The sequence below is a fragment of the Ricinus communis genome, chromosome 8 (assembly GCF_019578655.1).
Source record: "Ricinus communis isolate WT05 ecotype wild-type chromosome 8, ASM1957865v1, whole genome shotgun sequence".
Classification (NCBI taxonomy): Eukaryota; Viridiplantae; Streptophyta; class Magnoliopsida; order Malpighiales; family Euphorbiaceae; genus Ricinus; species Ricinus communis.
In genome coordinates, this window is record NC_063263.1 from 1,831,471 (window position 1) to 1,853,119 (window position 21,649).

The 21,649-nt window shown below is 33.1% G+C and overlaps 1 protein-coding gene across 1 annotated transcript; it reads right to left on the bottom strand.

Moving 5' to 3' along the window:
- Positions 1–414: 414 nt before the first annotated feature.
- LOC8282954 lies at positions 415–2,948 on the bottom strand. The gene is made up of 6 exons (XM_002525760.3): positions 2,795–2,948; positions 2,603–2,683; positions 1,798–1,926; positions 1,408–1,470; positions 1,071–1,195; positions 415–875 (listed from the first exon to the last, which is right to left on the bottom strand). Exons 1-6 carry the CDS (start codon positions 2,888–2,890, stop codon positions 683–685), a joined length of 687 nt encoding a protein of 228 aa, XP_002525806.2. The 5' UTR covers positions 2,891–2,948; the 3' UTR covers positions 415–682.
- Between the last annotated feature and the right edge of the window lie 18,701 nt (positions 2,949–21,649).

Consider the following 21,649-nt stretch of genomic DNA (forward strand, 5'->3'; position numbering starts at 1 on the left):
GTAAATTGCAATTTGTATACTAAAATGATAAATGAGTGAATATATAGGATTCTTTCCCTAGAATTAGTTCGCCAAAAACACATCTAGCCTTCATGCATCATGCCATGTAAGCACAGAAGTATGTAATAGTAATTGATTACTCAGCTTGAAGTGTCCAATAGGTTCGAGATGAGTTGAGGGGGACAATGGGTTATTTGTGCAAGTTGAAATGTCTGCTGGTGTATATTGCTGTCATATGTTGCATAATCAATGATTACAATATCTACTACAACAATCGTATGCTTCCTATGTGCTTTTTGTCAATATTAGTTGATCTCTATACTTGTCTACTCTTGCAAAGTGAAGATTTACCGGTTTACATAATGAGACATGAAATGCGATTGAGGGGAAAGATAATTGAATCAAAGAAAGGCAGAGAGTTAAATATATCGATAATTTCTGGATTATATCGATAGTTAAATATCATAATCCAACCTCAACAAATTGGTTTAAATTTTCTAGTCTGACTGATGCAAAAATCTATTACAAGGAAATGAAAATTTTCTAAGGAAAAATAATAAATGCTGTGCCGACACCATAAGGTCTATTCCTGGACTGAAGGCATAGATTATTGATATGACGCTCATCATCCAACTGAGAAGTACTTTACCAATTCCGCCAGTACATAAACAAATTCCTGGATCTATATCACCAGCCGAAGCTCTCCAGTAAGCAAGGCAAACTTCCGGTGCTGAGACAAGATAGAAGGGACTTTGACTGCTTGAATTATAGATGCCAAGTTATTACAAGTAGATCCTCTGTGCTGCTTAGCTGCATCTAGTATTGTTTGCAAGATTTGCAAGGGATCACCATGGCTGACAATCAGTACTGCACAGCTGCAGAATAGCCCATAAATTAAAGTTGAAAACACTTCTGAGTACTCAGTATTCACTGAACTTTAGAATCCAATCCATCTGAAAAGTAGTGGCCTACTAAGATAGAAAGATTGCAAATTTCTTATCATAACTTTTTTGACTCTTGTAGTTGTATCATGTGTTCCTTAGCACAAAACAAAAGAAGGATATCGTTACCCTTGAAATTCTGACTCCATATTTGCCATGGCATTTGCAAGTCTAGTAGCAACATCATTAGCACTTTCTCCAGCATCTGGTTGCATGAATGGATCTTTCTCATCGAGTTCCCATATTTCTGGATACTGTTAATGAAAGAAAGAAAAAACAATTAAGCTTCAAATTCTAAAGCCATTCTATCATAGGGGCCAGCTGAACTATTAAAAATGCTGAGTTAAAATGAGACCGTAATGCAGAAGCACTCCCTATATCACCATGATTTTAAGAAGTCTGACATGCTGAAATATATATAGTCCTGACCAAAATTTAAACCAAATCCTTTAATATGTCAGCATACCTTTTCATGTGACATTAGTTCAAAAAGAGGACCAAAGTAACGTTCTCGAAGATCTTCAATCACCTGTCCAAACATTTACATGTAATCAAGACATAAAGAAATGGAAATAACAAGTCGTTGAATGCGTTGAAAAGCTTAGGAAAGCTGATAAAGTTAATTTGATTGACTGCAGACATATTTGCAAAGTAGAAATTGGAGGTGAACCAATTGAAGTTTTATCTGGTCCAAAAATATCACTTAGTCAATTACACAATAAGTTGCATTTTCAAACTCAACAAGGCTGTTCAATAAATAGCTCCATTTAATGAGTAAATGTTCCTACAGCAAAGTACAATACTCATGTAACTCTGCTTAATGAAAGGGAACCCTAGAAGGGTTAAAAAATGTCACCTTACATTGAGGGCCTTCAAATGGTATGTTCAGAACAGATGCAACCACTTCAGCAGTGTGACTTGTTCTTGCAAAAGGGGAGTAGCAGATGCAGACATGTTCAAGAGGTATGTTCCTTTCCTTCAGTTCCTGCACAGGTTATATGCTTAGGAATGTGGATCAGGTCATTGTAAAACCAATTGTACTAAGCCTCAGAACTTTAAGATGGATCGCAAAGTTAGTCACGAAGGGGTGAGAATCAAGCATGCATCCAAGCAACAACTAATATATTAGTTAACTGTTACCAAATCATTAAACGCATTTAAGTCCCCAAGCTTGAAAATGAAAAAACTATGTCTGGCATTGCACACGTCTTGTGTTCGTTAGTAGCATAATGGAACCTCAATTAAGGGATCTATAGAGTATGAAATGTAAAAAAAATGAAAATATTTACTGCTAAGAGACCATTAATAGGACTGAAGTGTGAGGATAAAAAACCATATGACCTAAGTTGAGCAAAAGGTGGGGAAGCTAGTCAATCAAGCCTAGAACCCATATTTTACTCTAACCTCACTAAGTTTGCTTCCATTTATTTAACTATTTCTAAAAGTTTTTTCTGCTCATATATAAGAAATCTTACCCACAAACACTAACATAACAGTTCAATTCCATAAACCTCAAGCATCGATCTTCCTTCTTTCATTCTGTTATAACGATATAGGGAATAAATCATGTGCAAGAATTCAACTGAATTAAAATCCTGCAAAATCATATCAACAGTGGCATCATCCATTTATTTCATGAATTCAAATAAATAGATAGATACCTTGAGAAACAATTCTCCAGCTAACTGTGCTTGATTGATGCCATCAGGGGCTAATTGGTATTCAGTAAGAATGCCGTTTTCCTGTTTGGACCCAATCCAACCCACAAACGTAACAACACTATCACTCTACTCCATCAAAACACGATGAAACCACAAAAAGTGATAAATTGAAAGAAGCGCAGAGAGACGAACCAGAGAAGAAACGATGAGACCTCGCTCGTTTGGAATGCTTTTGCCATGCCTCAAAACCCAGTATCTGTTTTTCAAAAATGAGGTTTCTGCTTCCATTTCAATTTCTCTTCTTTTTCTTCTGCTTCTGCTGCTGGCTTGCTGCTTTTTTATAAACAACGGAAGACTAGGGTAAATTTCATCTTCAGTCCCTGAGTTTAAGTCTGTTTCCTATTATTATTCTTAAATTTCAATAATTTTTAATTTGTTCTGTAAAAGCAACTAATCTCACATTAATGTAATGGAAAACATTTAGCAATATAACATCCCCAACTACTATAAAATTGTCATCAGTTGCCTTTATAGCCATATCAACTCCAACGTTCAAATGATAACCCTTACTCTTTCTTCAAATTTTTTATTATTTTCAAACTTTATTATTTTCTTCCATTTTAAACGCTTTAAATTATTCACTATAATCACTATAAAAGAAAAAAAATCAAAAACTGTATTAAATTCTACACTAAATTTTTTATTATTGCATTAGTTAAATAAAATATTTGTTTATAGAGATAAGAGAAGAATGGAAATGAAAAATAAAAATTTTATTTAAAGTCTCTAGATTTTGAAATGGTGGTAATGGTATTGTATAGTATTATCATTTGATTAAACTGAATATTTTTTTATTTTTATTTTTATTTTTAATTTTTAATTTTGAACTTTTGACACATGAAATTCTACATTAAATTTCTAATTAAATTTTATTTTGAAAAATGCTACAAATGATTAAATATTATTGCCTATTTGAAAAATGGACACAAAATATAAAGTTAAGGATAGCACTGGGAACGACTCCTAAACCTGAGGACTGTAAATGACATTTACTCTGTTATCTTTATATGTGATTTTGGAATCTTACGTGGCAGTTGCTTAATGATCGACTCAAGTATTTGTTAACAGACCTAAAAAAATGATATGATCTTTTTGTTTCTCTCAATATGGAAATATGCTGGTGGGTTTGACCCAAGTCTGCTCTTTCTTTCTTTCTTTTTCTCTATTTATATTACTAGCAATTCATTCATGCATTGGCGTGGTTATTTAATTTATTTTATATTGCAAATTTATTTTTTAATTTATATTTTTTATATGTAACTAATTAATATTATATAAAAAGAGAAAATAAAATTTATTTTTTAATAATATTTTTATATTTATATTAGTTTTTATAAAACTCGTATAATAATATTTATAGAATTTTTATTTTATTATATTTCAAGTTAGATAAATATGAAAAATTACATATATTTATTAATTTTAATTTTAATCTATTTTATTGTACTAATAACTTTTTAAAATCTATATTTTAATAAATTAAGTTATTAGAATTTTTAATTTTATTTATTTTTATATATATAGATTGAATTTTTTATTTATTAAACTGAATTAATAGATTCTTCAATGTTTTTATTATCTGAATTTAAAATACTTATTTTTAATTATTTTATTATTTTTACATGTATGAATATAAATATATATCTTGTTAAAAAGATTATCCGAATTTAAAATGTTTATTTTTTATTTTTATATTTATTAATATAAATATATATTTTATTAGAAAGATAATAAAATTTATAATTAATATGTTGTAGCTATAATAATTATTATATTTATTATATCCATTTTTTAAGAATATAATAGGCTTACATTTAAATAAGTCATAAATCTTTACATATTCATTATTAGCATTTAAATCACATTTAATATTTTTTATAAATATCTGTAATTAACATTATTATGAATATATCACATGTCATGTTTTTATTAAAAAAATAAGATGACACGGCTTTATAAAATTCTCATTATCTTGAGTTTGATGAAACAACTTGACATATTATATATATATATATATATATATATATATATATATATATATATATATATATATATATATATGATGTGATAGTAGAAAGGAAAAGGACTCTTTGTGTGATGGGTAGATGGTGTCCGTCTTTCTCGCATACTTCCTAAACTAGAAATGGCTGCAACGAATTTTAAGCCTTCGGACATGGTCATAAGGCCCAATTATGAGACAAAGAGAGATGTGGAAGGGACACTTTTAGCCCTAGTAAAAACTAGTCTTACAAAATCTTAGGTCGAGTTCACGGTCCTCGACATCCTAATAACCTTTGCTCTGTTATTGGAAAGGCCATGGTTCTATTTTCTAAGGTCAAGTTTTCTCATGAAGGAGAGATAGTCACTATCAATGTTGAGGGTGACAAGGTTGTTTCAACCATCTAAGAGGTTGCCAAAGAACTTAATGCTCTGACTGGGTTTCAAGTTGCAATGTTTTTTTAGGACTACGTGGTAAGATCGCTAGTATGTTCAAGAATATGGATATAATGCTTGGAATAAGGCTGGAAAAGAATCAGCAAGGTGTTGCAGAGTTGCCAAACTTCAAAAGAATGAAGACTCGACATGGCTTCGAGTATAACGAGGATGAAGATGAGGATAAAACGAAAGATAAGACTTTGAAGAAGGTCATTGTCAAGGAATACAAGCCCTACTCTGGCAAGCCTGAGCCCATTACTGTGACTGGAACTAAGGTGCTTGGATTTGAAATCTTTAAAAGTTTGATTATCGACATGGTGGTTGATAGCTGAAGCTGGATTGCCCAAAGACTTGAGCCTGCAGATTTTAGCTTTATTAATTAAGGAAAACATTATTGACTTTTTTATAAAGAAACCAATGTAATAATGTCCGGTCTTTTATAAGGATGATATCATTTTTGCTTCTAAGATCAACATCAACTCTGTTTTTGCTTACTTATGTGATGTCTTTTCTGATGGTAGCATACATTTTAATAATAAATACATGTGCATATTTGTTATTAAGTCTAATATAATGGATTCACTTAATTTAAGCATTAATGAAAATTCCGAGAAAATGAGAGAATTTGAAAAGATATTAGAGAAAAGAAAACTAGTGTTTGCTTGGTCATAAGACGACATGCCAAGGTTAGACAGAAAAATAGCAGAGCACCAAATCTCAGCCTACCCACACATAAAGTCTATCAAGCAGAAGATGAGAAGGCTGAGGCTGGAATTGCGAAAAAGATTAGATAAGAAGTCGCTAAGTAGGTGAAAGCCAATTTTCTGAATGTAGTTGATTATCCTGAGTGGTTGGCGAACATCGTCCTAGTTTTGAAGAAGGACGAAAAAGTTAGGATATGTATGGATTATAAGGACCTGAATAAGGCTTGGCCCAATGATGACTTTTCCCTTCCTCACATCGATGTGATAGTTGACAGTACGACTTATAGTGTAATATATTCTTTCTTAGATGGATTCTTTGGATACAATCAGATTATGATAGTGGTCATGGACAAGCCGAAGACAACATTCATCACTAAATGTGGCACATATTGTTATAAGGTTATCCCATTTGCTTAAGGAACGCTGGAGCAATTTACTAGAGAGCAGCTACTACCTTATTTCATAATATGATACATAAGGAGGTCAAAATGTACATGGACAACATGATGATTAAATCTAAAACAAGGGAATGGCATTTTCAGAGGCTCTAAATAGGTTTCTAGGACGAATATAAAGGTATAATTTAAGGTTAAAACCAAAGAAGAGTGTGTTCGGGGTTGCGTTAGGAAAGCTGTAACGGTACCTTATGAGTCATCGAAGGATAAAAATTGATCCAGACAAGGTCAAGGCGGTTCAGGAAATTCAGACATCGAAGATGGAGAAAGAGGTCAAAGGGTGTTAAGACGTTTACAGTATATCAATAGGTTCATCTCTAAGCTTATAATGGTTTGTGATCTTATTTTCAAGCTTCTGAGGAAACACCAAGCCATTGTGTGGGATGAACAGTGTTAGAAAGCCTTTAACAACATTAAGAAATACTTTATGAAGTCGTCGGTGTTAAAATCGTCAAAGGACAAGAAGCTGTTGATTCTTTACTTGGCCTTGGCAGAAGAAGCAATATAGGCGATGGTGGCACAATATGGGCTCGATGATGTAGAACATTTAGTCTATTACCTTAGTAAGAAGTTACTGCCTTATGAGTCGAAATACAATCTCGTAGAAAAGACTTGCCTGGCTATAATATGGGCTACAAGAAAGTTAAGACACTACTTTTAGTCTTATAAGATTCAAGAAATTTTGAAAATAGACCCATTGAACTATTTGTTCGAGTCTCCATCCCTCACAAAAAAGTTAGCTAGGCTGGTACTTCTGATAGAGTTCGACATCGAGCACGTTAATAAGAAAGTGCTCAAGGGAAGGGCCGTACCAAAATCCCTAGCACAAAACACAATCGAAGGAGACAATCCTTCGGATTTAGAGTTTCTTAATGAGAATTTAGGGCATTCGAGATTCAAGAATGGAGGTTGTACCTCGATAGAATAGTGAACACAAAAGGCATAGGGTTAGGAATAGTCTTGATCACACCACAAGGTGAGATGCTGCCAATGGCCAAGAGACTGGAATTTAAGGTAAACATAGCAGAGTATGAAGAATATTTATACGGGTTAGAAGCGGTTATGATGGTCTATGTGGACTCCATGCTGGTAATCCAACAAGCTAGTAAAGAATGGAAAATGAAGGAAAAGAGGTTGAAACTATACGTCAATTACATCAAGACTCTAGTATGCAATTTCTCTTAATGCTGATTTATTCACTTGCCTAGGGACGGGAACTACATGACAGATTCGATGGACACTCTTTCATCTATGTGGGACAATCTTGCGCAGCTCCCAACAAAACCACTAGTGATCGTAAAATCGAAAGGACCTTGCTATTATAGGGAACAGATTATGGATATCCAGGTGTGCTTAGAAGAGAAGCTCTAGTTTTATGATTTGCAGAAGTTTGTAGAGAACAAAGATTATCCAGAATAGGCAACAATGAGAGATAAGCACATGCTACAAATTCAGGGCAAGAACTATATCAACCACGATGGGATACTGTAGAGAAGAATGGCTTTGGGTGTTCAACTTAGGTGTCTAACTAAGGAAGAACAACTGGTAATAGAAGAAGTGTATAGAGGGGTGTGTAGGCCTTACCTGAATAGCATAGTGCTAACTATAAAAATCATACGTCAAGGCTATTATTGGTTGACGATGAAGAAAGACTGTATAGCCTTGGTAAGAAGATGCCATGATGTCAATTGTACAATAATCTGAGTCGTCTACCTCCTATTGAACTTTATAATTCAATGTCCCCATGGCATTTTACAGCTTGGAGAATCAACATTATTGGAAAGGTAAAGCATCCTTCGAATACACATAGGCTTATAGTCGTGGTAATTTGCTATTTCTCTAAATGGATTAATGCTGAGTCATTTACCACTATGGGGGCAAAGTAGATTGCCAGGTTTATAGAAAGGAAGTACCATGTTATGATGAACAATAGGACATAGTTTATGGGTGAAACAACATATCTACTTGAATAATACAAGATTAAGCATCACAGATCTTCTCCATACATGCCTCAAGCAAATGGTACGATCGAAGCAGCCAACAAGAACTTAAAGAAGATATTCTTTAAGATAGCATGGAACTACAAGAATTGGTCATTTTGGTTGCCTTTGCCACTTTGGGAGTATCGAACAAACATCAACGGGACAAACACCATACTCTATGGTTTATAGGGTTGCAACGGCTTTACTAGTTGAACTAGAGTTAAAGTCTCTAAGGGTTATGCTAAAAGCTAACATACCAGAGTTTCAATGAGTTGAGCAAAGGTACAAGTAATTAGTTGTGATAGACGAGAAGAGGATAAAGGCTTTGTATCACATGCAGCTGTATTAGAAGAAAGTAACCAAGGTATTCAATAAGAGAGTAAAACCGGAGAAGATTAGAGCTGGTGATCTAATGTTGAAGCATATGAGTCCTACAACATTCCATCCTAGAAGAAAATTCAAGCCTAATTGGGAAGGCCGGTACCTTATGAAGAAAATTCTATAGAAGGGTGCTACTAAGATTTCAGACTTGGAAGAGAATGAATTCTCTAAACCCATCAACCTGGATTCTCTCAAGAAACACTATGTTTGAAAGAGAAAAGGAAAAAAGAGAAGAAAAATAGAAGATAGAAAAGGGACCTACTGATTAGAAAACCTTAAAAGGTTGGTCACGCAAAAATTAAGATAATAAAGAGAGAAAATGTTTAGCTTGTAAATCTGAAAGGATTGGCTGATAACAGGAGTTGTATCATGAAAAATAAAAATCTACCCATTTGGGCCTTTACTAAATGAATATAATTGTTTAGAGTTTTTATCAAATTTGCATATGAATGCTAAAGGAAAAACAAAATAAAACAAAACCTAAGCAAGACCTATGAGATCTAATAATATAAGCATGTTTCGTTTTTTCCTCTTTACACTTGCATTTTTTGACTAAGTCATTAGCTCTCGGATCCTCATGTCCCTTGTAAATCAAAGTTCAATAATAATGTAAAGCAGAGGCCAAGCCTTAAAGTTATTGTTTATGATTAGGTTACCTTTAGCATCGATATTGTGCTCTATGGTACGATGGGGCCATAGCCTTTCAATCTTGTCTAGAAAATCTTGCCTCAATGGCAAGCCTTCGAAGTTAGGAGGGCATTTTAGAATCAGTTGTTTCTTTTCATACTAACGGCAAACCCTAGAAGGTGGATAAAAAGTAGATGCTCAGAGCCCAAGCAGAAGGACACAAACCCTATGTATACGAAGCGTGACGTGCTTAATCTTCCACCAAGGGCAGGTCCAGCAAATAAGGGTATCTGGTATTGCCCTTCATCCAAGAAATCCAGTTTTCGTGACCTCGAGGCACAACTATAGAGCAGACTTGCATATGCTTTGGTTTGTATTTGTCAATGTCTTTTGAGATAGTTAATATTTGAAGTTTCTCATGCAACCAAATCTAAAAAAATAGGAAATAAGAAAAAAGAAAAGAAAAGTGAAAAAAAAATAAAGAAAAGAAAATGTTAAGTTTAAAACCTGAAAGGGCGGCTTAGACAAAAGTTAAGACATTAGCTTACTTAGTTGAAAATCTATTTTTTAGATAGATGGCAAGTATTGTATTGCCATTTTAGTATCATATAACCTACTAAAATAATTACATTGCCTAAAGGTAGTTAAGTGGTTATAATATTATTAATTATCATAAGAGAGCGTTAGTTAATACATGTAAAAGTCAAGTTCTCTAAGAACTCTTAGTCATTTCACTTGGCATCTTACTTACACCCTAACCCCATTTGACTTATTAAGAGCATGCAAAAAAACAAACTCAATAAAAGATCACGAAAGCATATAGAGCATACTCTTATAACTATTCAAAGACTATATATTCTCTAAAAAAATCCAGATCTTTATATTCTGTCAAAATAACCAAATACAATACTCACCTTTTTGTATGTTGAACCAAAATAATATAAACAATGGTTAGTCTAAGAATTGATGTTGATGTTTCAGACTCAAGACAATAAAAATTTAATTGACAATGTTACCGCAAATAAAATGAATTAACTCTATAAGGCTATCGATCTTGCTTCAATTGCCATAAATTTTAATTCATTTATAAGACTTTATATTTCATGTCTTTTAGTTAATGGATAAACTAAGTTACTCTCATTTCAGTTATAAGAATACCTTAAGATGTTACCTTTTTTATACTCCAAACTGAATATATATACTATGCATTTTGATTCCTAAGATGTTACTCTCATTTGCCATGGCTGTTTTATCATTCTTTTAGTTATATACCAACAAAAAAACTCTCATTTCAGTTTTAAAAATACTATATTCTCTTTTATTGTTTTGATCGATTTTATATATCTTCTATGTAGGTTGATTACTACGTAGCAACCCCATTGATTTTAGTTTGGTGAATATATTTTTATAATGTCTTTTACAAATCACTATAAAAAAGAAAGCGTTTAGCAATAAATATAACCGTCAGTAAGTGATAAAAAACTTCAATAAAAATATACGTTGATAGATTATCGATGAGAGTTGTCGTTAAAAAGATTATCGTAACAGCTTTGTAAACTATTAGTCATTTGTTGCTAAATTTAGTGACAGTAGGAGCCGTTATTACATGGCAACAAATTCGTCGCTAATGGTGTAGCCTTTTCTGTAGTCATCACTTAATTATAGGATAAAAAGTCATCGCTAAAAGCTATCGTTAAATACAACAGTTATAACCATAGAAGTTTATCACTAAATATTATCAGTATATATTTCTTGAATATAAAATGAAATAAATTTGTTGTCCATATACTATCGCTAAATTTAGGGTGAAATTTATTCTTTATATTTGTTGCTAATCTATTAGTAAAAGTATAATTAAAAAATAAAAATATATTTATTACATTATTACTATTATATTATATTCATCTTTTTACTTTTTATTTATATATTAAATGAGGAATTAAATAGGAACAATTAATTTGGAAAAATGCATAATACTATTATTATATAAAATATATACAGAAAATGATTGGAAAAACATTATTTGATTTGTATTCCTATGAAATTGAATTAGATCTTTAGGATTATATGATTGAAATTTAGAATCTACCTTAAAATATCATATCTACATTCTATCAATTTTAATTTTTAGGGTGTGTATGATTTCTTAGGTTTTCTGGTTAATTTTTATGTTTTTTTTATGCTTCTCCTTTTATTTTACATATTTCAATTGATTTTCTGTCTTTTGTGCATGTGAAACCTGGCTATGGAGGATGAAGAATTAAAGGAAAATCACAAAACTACCAATTGAAGCCTCAGAGCCAATCGGCTCAGTGTACAGCCAATTCGGCTTTATGCCCTAAGTCGATCGGCTATGCCCCCTTTCTACCATGATTTTCAAAAATTTTAATGTATTTTGGCGATATTTATATACTATGCTGGGGGACTCTCCTTTTTTCTGCGTGACTGAGCGTAATAGACAGGAAGATACTTAGTTTTTAGGTGTTTTTCTTTCATTCTTAATTGTAGGAAGGGTTGTAATAGCTAGATTTATATTTTTGCACTTTTATTTTTTATTTTATGCTTGATGTATGCCAAATAGTTGTAGTATGATTGCATAATTAAAAATTGAGCCATAAACTATAGGTTAAAATTAGACCTAACATGAAATTGCAGTCCATTAGGTTAATCATATGTTAAATTAGGCTAAATTTAAAATCAATATAGACTTAGTGGGCTCTGTCATGTTTTAATTGAATTAATTAGGGAACATTAAATTTAAGATCATTTAAATGCGCCTTCACATAAAAAGTAGTTCATTAGGTTTAAAAGCTGAAATCAATAATTTGTAATTGGGTTAGACTAGGTGGAATTCTTTGTACATAATTAAATAGTAATATAGGCTAATAAATCAAACCTGGATTGAACTTAATAAAATGGGCCAGACTTAAGAGGACCTCACATGCTGTAATAAATACTTGTAAATATAAACTATTGTATTTATAAGGAATAACTTGTTAAATAATAAAATAAAAGATAAAAATATACAAATAGGAAAGTTGGCTTCCAGATCCTTCTTTGGATGTACTAAAGCTTCCTTATGAAATCTAGTATACCACTCAAATTAGTAAGAGTATCCTGAAGGATTACCCGGGTGGCGACTCTATCTCCGTGCTAGTCTCGGTAACTAGTTAGTGTGTTTTTCGATTAGGTTGAAAAGTCTTGCAGTGTCGTAGTCACTAGAGACACTTGGTTACGCATCTGAAACCACCGCCCACGTAGCAACCTTTTTGCCTGATAGCTCTGTTCCAAGAAAGACGCCATCTTGTTCAGCTCATACAACATTTACCCAACCGACTAAAATAGGGACCTTACTTGAGAGTTGAGGACGTCAATCTCATCCTTAAGGCTTATGAACTCTATTTGAATCTTAAAATCCATCAGTATATGATTCATATCAAGAAGAGAAATGGTCATAAGCAAGAGGTTAGACGTGTGTATGTCATGAATGCATATGTAATGTTCACCAAAAGAAAAGAGGTTAGCAACCATAAAGTTTTATTTATAGCCCAATCATAACCAAGTATGTGTGCACAGATAAATGTAAACAAATAGAATATCAATGTACACTTCTCATACAACACTCCCTTCTAAAGTTGAGTAGTGGCGAAGCCTTCTTTCTTAAGTGTTTTAGTTTAGCTAAGCCATCAACAGGGAATGGTCGAAGCTCGATTCTCTAGTATTTGAAACTTAATCAAAAAATCTCCTATTAGACGTCTTATGAGTGTTACATTCTAAGGGAGATTGGATTATCCCTTGATCACGCATTTCTCAAGCATTCATCATGAAAAGGAATTTTTAATTATAAATAGCCTAAATCTGGAATTTAGACACTAATAGAGGAATAAAGTCATGAACCATACTCATCATTTGTCTTTAATACATTCATGCTACTCTTTTAACATTTATGTAGGTATTGCACCTTTATGCCAATCCCGATGAGTGTTGGTCTTTGAGTAGTCTCGAGTGCATTTAAGGAAATAATGAGAAGGAGTAATAAGGTTATTCCAGGCAAGCATACATTCACATGTTAAGTTTGTAACCTAGGGAAAGGATCTATGTCATTACATGATCTTTGGCTAGGATAAGAAAGCTTAGTTTTCCTTGCAAGGAGAACCCTTTTATACTAGAGGAGGCTTATCCCTTTTATATAGCTAAGTGGAAGTGTTGTCGCTGCCTGACACGATAAGCCTTTTGCCCCTTAATATATGTGCACAAGGATAGTGATCATCACTAATATGTGAGTCTTCTATTCGAATAGAATTGAGATATCCCGCATATCAGTGCCACCGGGTAAAGATAGGATCGTTTTAACTCTAATGCAAATAATACAAAGCTAGATTAATAAAACTAGGAAAATGAAAAGCCTTGGAGTCAATTGGAATGAACTTCTCATCATGTCCTCGATGAAGTCGCCACTGTGAGCATGAATTTATCGGAGCTCGCTCAAGCAATTACGGCTATATCATTATGTCAAAGGTTGTCTCATCTGTACTAGGCTCGATTCAAAAGTTAGCCGTCCGGGAAAAGGTCTTAAGGGATCATGACAACTTCCGTGACCATAAATTATCGGAGAAGACTAAAAGTCGTCACCCAAGTAAAATAACTAGGATAAATAGAGAGGAGGGGGAAGGATGGCGGCTTGGATTTCTATCAAAGAGCCTAACTTCCACCCCCCCTAATCATACTAACCTAGCTTGGTTTCTACCTGATTTATTATAATGACATTTTATTATCTTATTTAATTATGCATAAAGCTGAGAAATAGAGATTACTAACCTAGCATACATCGACATATATAGAGGCACATCGGTGCCATTATATCTAAGGGAAGTATTGTTAGTACCTTAGATTTTATCTAATATGCTAAGGTAACCAAATTGAATTATTTCTATTTAAGTGTGTGGGTGCCGAGTTCATTTTATCTTTGAGCAATTAGGTGAATGAAACATGGAAAGGGAGGGACTAACATTGATGAGTTGATTTATTTTAGTAAGTATGTGAAATAATCAATCAACCAAGTCCACTTTACCTTTATCATGTGAGGTGAGATCTAAACATACTAAAAGAATAAATATAATAAATATAAAGAATAGGAATGACATAATTAATGGGGTACAAAATAAATTAGCAAAATATAGGGGGGGGGGGGAGGAAATAATTAGCATCTAAATGAATTTAAACCAATAATTAATAAGGTATCAAAATAACCATAATATCTAAAAACATTTAAACTCATCCTTATCAAAGGGGGTTAAGCCCATTTGACTAACCAAACTTGTGCTTAGAAAATTTGAAGTTGGTTTAATGCTCATGAAATAATTAAAATAATAAAGGCGATGTGACCAAACACATTTAACATAGAAATAGTCACTCAAATAGAATTAATCATACCAAATCTAACCTAAAGAAAATAAATGGATAACAACATTTAATTAAATATAATCATACTATCAATTATATTGTTAACTCATTTATCATGCAAAAAATATTTAAATCCTAAAACGCATTAAAATACTCATTTTGTCCTTTAAAAAATCAACAACTTCAAACATATTGCATAAAACCCTAAACAATCAATAAAACAGAAAATAATTAAACTTGTTTCACCATAATCTTTTACTAATCATGTTTAACAACTAATTAAACATATTCAACCATTAAAGCAAATATTAACTTTAAAACTAGCTAAACACATTTAATAACATCAAACCAACATTACAATCGATGAAACAGAAACTAAACATGTTCATTAAGTAATTAATATAAAATATAAAAACTTTTAAAATCTAAAATTAATCAAAACAATCATAAAAATGGGTGTACCTAACTTTTATGAGCTTACCCTACATGGGATAAGCCTTAGCCCAAGTGAGCTAGTGAAAGTCCGTGTACCTTAAAGCTTACTCCATATGGGGTAAGCTTCTAGAAGCTAGGAGCTTCTATTTTTTAGGCCTTTCTATGCTAAAAATAATTTTCAAATGTAAAATAGATGTGAAATATGATGAAATAAATACAAATAAGCACACAAAGCAAGTTTGTTCTGTAGATTTCAGCCCTCGGAGTATGTCTTTGAAGTTAATCAAGGAAAAGAGTGAGTTTAAGGTAAGATAGGACTTGCTTGAACTTTTAGGATACTAAGAGGCACCAAAATACTCATGGAGTGATTATGATATTTGCATTTTATTACACAATTTAATTTATTCATTTGAAATTGTAGATTTTTAGTCAAGAATAAAAAGTTAAGATGCTAATATGGCTTCTACGGATTGAGGCCAACGAACTTAGGTGGATAGTGTTTGATGAGGCAATATAATAGTACAACAAAAGCAGAAGGATCTATAGCTCAATGGAAATATAATTGAAAGAGATTGAAATTTAATGCTTGTTACTGAGAGAATCCTAACTGATAAATGAGGATTGACTTACAAACCACACCATTTTATGGTGGTTGATTTTTCAAAAGAATCGTTTTTTATATATCCTGTTAATTTTAGAACAAATATGTTGATCATTTATAATTTCTTAAACACAGTAAATTTGGTTTGCTTAGATTATGTAATTGTGATAGTGAATATGCAACTATAAATGCTTTTAACTTGAGTTTAATTTTCATGAAAAATAATTTTAGTTTAATAACATGAATTGATTATATTTAAAGTAACTTTTGCTTAAGTAGTTCAATCATTATGCACGCAAATTTATGTCAAGAAAATAAATATTATTAGATCTAATAAGCTAGCAGATGTTGTATATATATTTTTCTCAAAGCTTTCAGGTTACAACCAATTAGTCATGCTAATAAGAGATGAAATATTTTAATTTTATACAACTTTATAAATAGGAATAAAGTTCAGTATAGCCATTAACCTTGTCTTTTCGGTCCAATTTACCATTTTTCTAGATTTATAGATATTTTAGCCCAAACTAAAATTGTATACTTGGCTCAAATTAGCTCTATTTTGAGAGAGTTACACACTATTAAAAGGAGAGTGGATATAATAAAATAAAAAATACTTATTTTATAAAATTAAATTAAATTATTTAAACTAAAAAAAATAAACTTTAATATTCTAAATAAGAAACAATGAAAGAAAAATATTTAATTGTATTAAAAGTACAAAATTGTTTTTAAGATTATTACAATTTTTAAAATATTTTTTCTTTATCAAGGAAGAGTGAATCACATTCTTATTTTATTCCAAAATAAGGCTAATTTGACATAAATATACAAATATTTGGACTAAAAGATTCATAAATTTAGAAAATGACTAAATTAAGCCTAGATGACAAGGTCAATGGCTAAATTGAACTTTATTCCTTATAAATATTCCATAATCTAATATATAATTCATAAATTAGAAATTATATTAAACAAGATTGACAAATAATGAGATAAAACTGAATCGCCTTGCTAGATCGTATTTATTTCCTAACAAATTAGTATTTACATGCCTAGTTTTACTACTGAGCCAATTACGTTGATAATTAGTAACACTACTAAAATACAAATAATAGTTCATTCATTACATTTTTAGAATTAATAAACTAAGCTAGTGAGACACAAAAGTTGAAATATACATCAACAATGTCTAACTACTTTTGTTTTCTTTTAATTTTGAGATAAAATATTCTAGTCTTATATCCTCCATCCAATATAGTTAAAATAACCAAATGTGATATGGAATCAGTCCAACAAGAGGTCCATCACACAGCTCAAGTGCAAGATAATGATGCTACGGTCCATGCCTTGCTAGTGCATGAAAATGCTAAGCAAAGATCAGAACATTTCATGGGATTCTCATCAAAACAAATCTTTATCACTTGCCTTAATTGGATGGTTGAATAAAAGCTTGAAAAGGGGAAAATTTGCTGCTCATTATGTTCAGTTTTTGCTGTTCATAAAGGTGGACGTTTCTGGAGTTATTCCTTACTCTATTTGCTGCTCATTATATTCAATTTTTGTTGTTCATAAAGGTGGACGTTTTTGGAGTTATTCTTTGTTTAATTTGCTGTTGGAATTTCAGTTTTAAGTGTGTAATAAAACCTTTGTAATCAGCCTTTAATAGCTATTACAAAGATTTTCTTTATTTAGCACTTTTATTTACTGTTTAATTAGGGATGTTACAAGGGAATGTGAATCCTTGTAGCTGGTCAGTTTTTAAGAGGAAGTTGAAGAGTTTATCTATGTCATGTAACTCTTCTAGTGGTTGAGTATAAATAGAACTCATGGCCAAGTGTTATAGGCATTGAGAGTTGAAAACAAATCTGATTTCTTTGTGAAATTATTCTAAGTGTTTTACTTTGTGTTTACACACCCTTTTGCTCTTACTACTTAGTGTTTGAGAGTAGAAGTTTGAGAGTGCTTTACTTAGTGTCTTGTTCTTTTATTTGTTCCCTACCATTCAAAGTACTCAAACTCATTCCAAAAACGATCCTATTCCTTTTCCACATCAATTGGTATCAGAGCTTAGGCTTTGGAGAGTGTGAGTTTCATACAAAAAAATAAAAACAGATTACGTTCACGAAAACAGTCCGAAGGTTTTGATTCGTATCTCCCTTGTTCCTGAAGATTTTTGAGTGTTTCTTGAGTTTAAATTGTTTTTCTCTTTGAGAGTTTTGTGATTGTAAAGTTATAAAATTTTTGAAGTCCGTTTGATATTTTTTCTTGGTTGATTAAAATTGCATGCTATTGTAATGGAAACAAATCAGTCTAATTCTGAAATGTTGGCTGCTATCATGAAGCAACTTCGTGAGCTACAAGGAGACTTGAGGAAACATGAAGCTAGGATGGATGCCATTGCGGAACTATCCTTAAAGATGGGAGAACGTGTTGGAGACTTGGAGAACACAGCAAGCTTCGGTGGGAATCCTACCTATCGAAATTTTCAAGAAGAAGATAGGAGTTTCAAATTAGAACTTCCTGAATTTAATGGCTCAAGTGATTCAGAAAACTTCTTAAATTGGGTTCGAAGAATGGAAAGTGTCTTTGATTATAAAGACTTTGATGATAGGAGGAGGTGTAAGATGGCTGCCCTTAGATTAACAAAGCTTGCTGGGCTTTGGTATGACAATCTAAAAGCCAAAAGACGAAGAGAAGAGAAAGAAAAGATCGAGTCATGGGAGAAACTCAAGAAGAAAATAGAGAGGCGTTAGGTACCACATGAGTATGAGCAAGATCAATATGTCAAGCTAACTCGACTAACTCAAGGCGATCTCAGTGTTGATGAGTATGTTCGTGAATTTGAGAGGCTAGGCTTGATGTGTGACTTGCAAGAGAAGGAGCCCCTCAAGATTGCTCATTTCACTAAAGGGTTGTCCAAACCCATCTCTCACAAGGTAGATCTTATGAGCTTTTCTACTTTTGATGAAGTTGTGACAGTAGCTATGAAGGTGGAAGCACAAGTGAAACAGGAGAAGCCTAAGGCAAACACAAGTGGCGTCAAGACTCCATATAAACCATACATACCTTTTAGGAAGAGTGAGTCTTCTTCTAGCTCTTCTAAACAACTTTCTTCTACTAATCCTTCAAAGTTTCAAAGTGAAAAATCTAGTTTTAAGCAAGAAAGATTCAAGAGGACTTGTTACAAGTGCCAAGAACGTGGGCATATTGCTAGTGAATGCCCAAAAAGGAATATTCTCACAATTCACCCGAGTGAGGAGGATTCTTACGGCTATGAATCTGAAAGTAACAATGAAGATGTTGAGGAGTATGATGCGGAGGAGAATGACAACCCTCTTTGTGGAGTTGTTAGGAGAGTCTTACATTCTGAACCTCTCAAAGACATGCAGCAACGAGAGAACCTTTTCCATACAAGTTGCAAGGTTCTTGATAAGACATGTGATGTGATTGTTGATGGAGGATCATGCACGGATGTGGCATCCACAGAACTTGTCAGTAAGCTTAAGCTTCCTCTTTGAAATCATGCTAACCTTACAAATTGAATTGGTTGAATAATGAAACTGGTTTGAAGGTCAAGAAACAAGCTTTAGTTTCATTTACAATTGGCAATTATCATGATGAACGTTGGTGTGATGTATTGCCTATGAGTGCATGTCATATTTTGCTTGGTAGACCATGGCAATTTGATAGAAATGCTGTACATGATGGTGTTTCTAATATATATCTACATTACCCACGGGTGAAAAAAAGATTAGATTGTTGCCTTTGCCTCCTAAGGTTGAACCTATCGTGGAAAGGAGACCTAATTTTCTGATTTCGAGGAAAGAGTTCAAAAAAGAGTGTGCAATGGAGGGAGGAGGGTTTGTACTTCTTGTTAAACCCATTTCTAATGTTGTTTCCTATGCCACTAACTCTTTGTCTTTGAGTGATTTGCTTGAAGAATTTTCTGATGTATTTCCTAGTGATTTACCGAAAGGACTACCACCTTTTCGTGGGATTGAGCATGCAATTGACTTAATCCCGGGAGCCCCATTGCCTAACAAAGCAGCCTATCAGTGCAATCCTGAGCAAGCTAAAGAGTTGCAAAGGCAAGTGGAAGAACTAATGGAGAAAGGTTATGTGCGTGAGAGCCTTAGTCCATGTGCTGTTTCGGCTCTTTTAGTGCCTAAGAAAGAAGGAACATGGAGAATGTGTATTGATAGTCGTGCAATCAATAACATAACTATCAAATATAGATTTCCTATGCCTAGGCTCCAAGATATGTTTGATGAATTGAGTGGTGCTAAAATTTTCAGCAAGATTGATTTGAGGAGTGGCTACCATCAAATGAGAATTCGAGAAGGTGATGAATGGAAGACAACTTTCAAAACGAAACAAGGGTTGTATGAGTGGCTTGTCATGCCATTTGGACTTTGCAATGCCCCTAGTTCGTTCATGAGACTTATGAATGAGGTACTTCGACCTTTTCTCGATAAGTTCATTGTTGTATACTTAGATGATATTTTAGTATATAGCAAATCTGAAAGTGAGCATATGTTGCATTTGAGAGATTTATTTGAAAAATTGAGAACTCATAAGTTGTATGGAAAAATGGAAAAATTTACTTTCATGTGTAATAGTATTTCTTTCCTAGGATACATTGTTTCTAGTGAAGGGATACAGGTTGATCCGGAGAAAGTGAAGGCCATTTCCACATGGTTAGTTCCAAGGGATGTTCATGAAGTTAGGAGCTTTCATGGCCTTGCTTCTTTCTATAGAATCTTCATCAAGAACTTCTCAACAATTACAGCCCCGATGACGGAGTTAATGAAGAAAGGAGAATTCAAATGGAGTGAAGCGGCCCAAAAATCCTTTGAAGAAGTCAAAACAAAATTATACAATGCACCCATCCTTGCTCTTCCAGATTTTGACAAGCTTTTTGAAGTGGAATGTGATGCAAGCGGCGTGGGTATTGGAGCTGTCCTTATTCAAGAGAAGCGTCCAATTTGCTACTTTAGTGAGAAACTAAGTGGAGCCAAACTGAATTATTCCAACTATGATCGTGAGTTCTATGCGATTGTTAGAGCTTTAGAACATTGGTCTCACTATCTAAGGCCAAAACCTTTTGTTCTTCATTCGGATCATGAGGCCTTGAAGTACATACATGGCCAACAAAAGTCGAATCATCGACATGCCAAGTGGGTAGAGTTCCTGCAATCTTTCACTTTCCATTCAAGTATAAGGAGGGAAGGAACAATGTTGTTACGGATGCTCTCTCAAGGAGACGTTACCTACTTGCTACCTGTCCATACTCAAGTTCTAGGCTTTGAACATTTAAAAGGTTTATATGAGAATGATGAACACTTTGCTACTATATTTCAAAAGCCCTTTCAGGAGTTCATAGTTCAAGATGGTTTCTTATTTAAAGGGAACAAACTTTGTATCCCTAAGTGTGGTGTTCGTGAGCTTTTGATTAGGGAAGTCCATGGAGGTGGAATTGCTGGTCACTTTGGTGTTCACAAGACCATGGACATACTCAATGAACACTTTTATTGGCCACACATGATAAAAGACGTGACTCATGTGGTGGAGAGATGTTCTACTTGTCAAAAGTCCAAGAGTACCTTCCATAAAGGTCTCTACCATCCCTTACCCGTCCCTGATGCCCCTTGGGAAAGTGTAAGTATGGACTTTATTGTGGGGCTTCCAAAGACTCAAAGGGGAAAGTATAGCATCATGGTGGTGGTTGATCGATTTTCAAAGATGTCTCACTTTGTTGCGTGCCATAAGACGGATGATGCATCCAAAATTGCTGACTTGTATTTTTGTGAGATCATTCGTTTGCATGGTGTTCCAAGATCAATTGTTTCAGATAGGGATTCTAAATTCCTAAGTCACTTTTGGAGAAATTTATGGAAGTTGGTAGGTACTAAGCTTCTTTTTAGTACTTCTAATCATCCTCAAACTGATGGCCAAACGGA

Bases quoted from the DNA above. Each gene is read 5' to 3' on its own strand.
- LOC8282954 (XM_002525760.3), bottom strand. From the start codon at position 2,890: ATGGAAGCAGAAACCTCATTTTTGAAAAACAGATACTGGGTTTTGAGG. The intron at 1,927-2,602 runs GTATCTATCTAT...TAACCTGTGCAG, and splicing joins CTGGAGAATTGTTTCTCAAG to GAACTGAAGGAAAGGAACAT. The intron at 876-1,070 runs GTAACGATATCC...GCTATTCTGCAG, and splicing joins ATGGAGTCAGAATTTCAAGG to CTGTGCAGTACTGATTGTCA.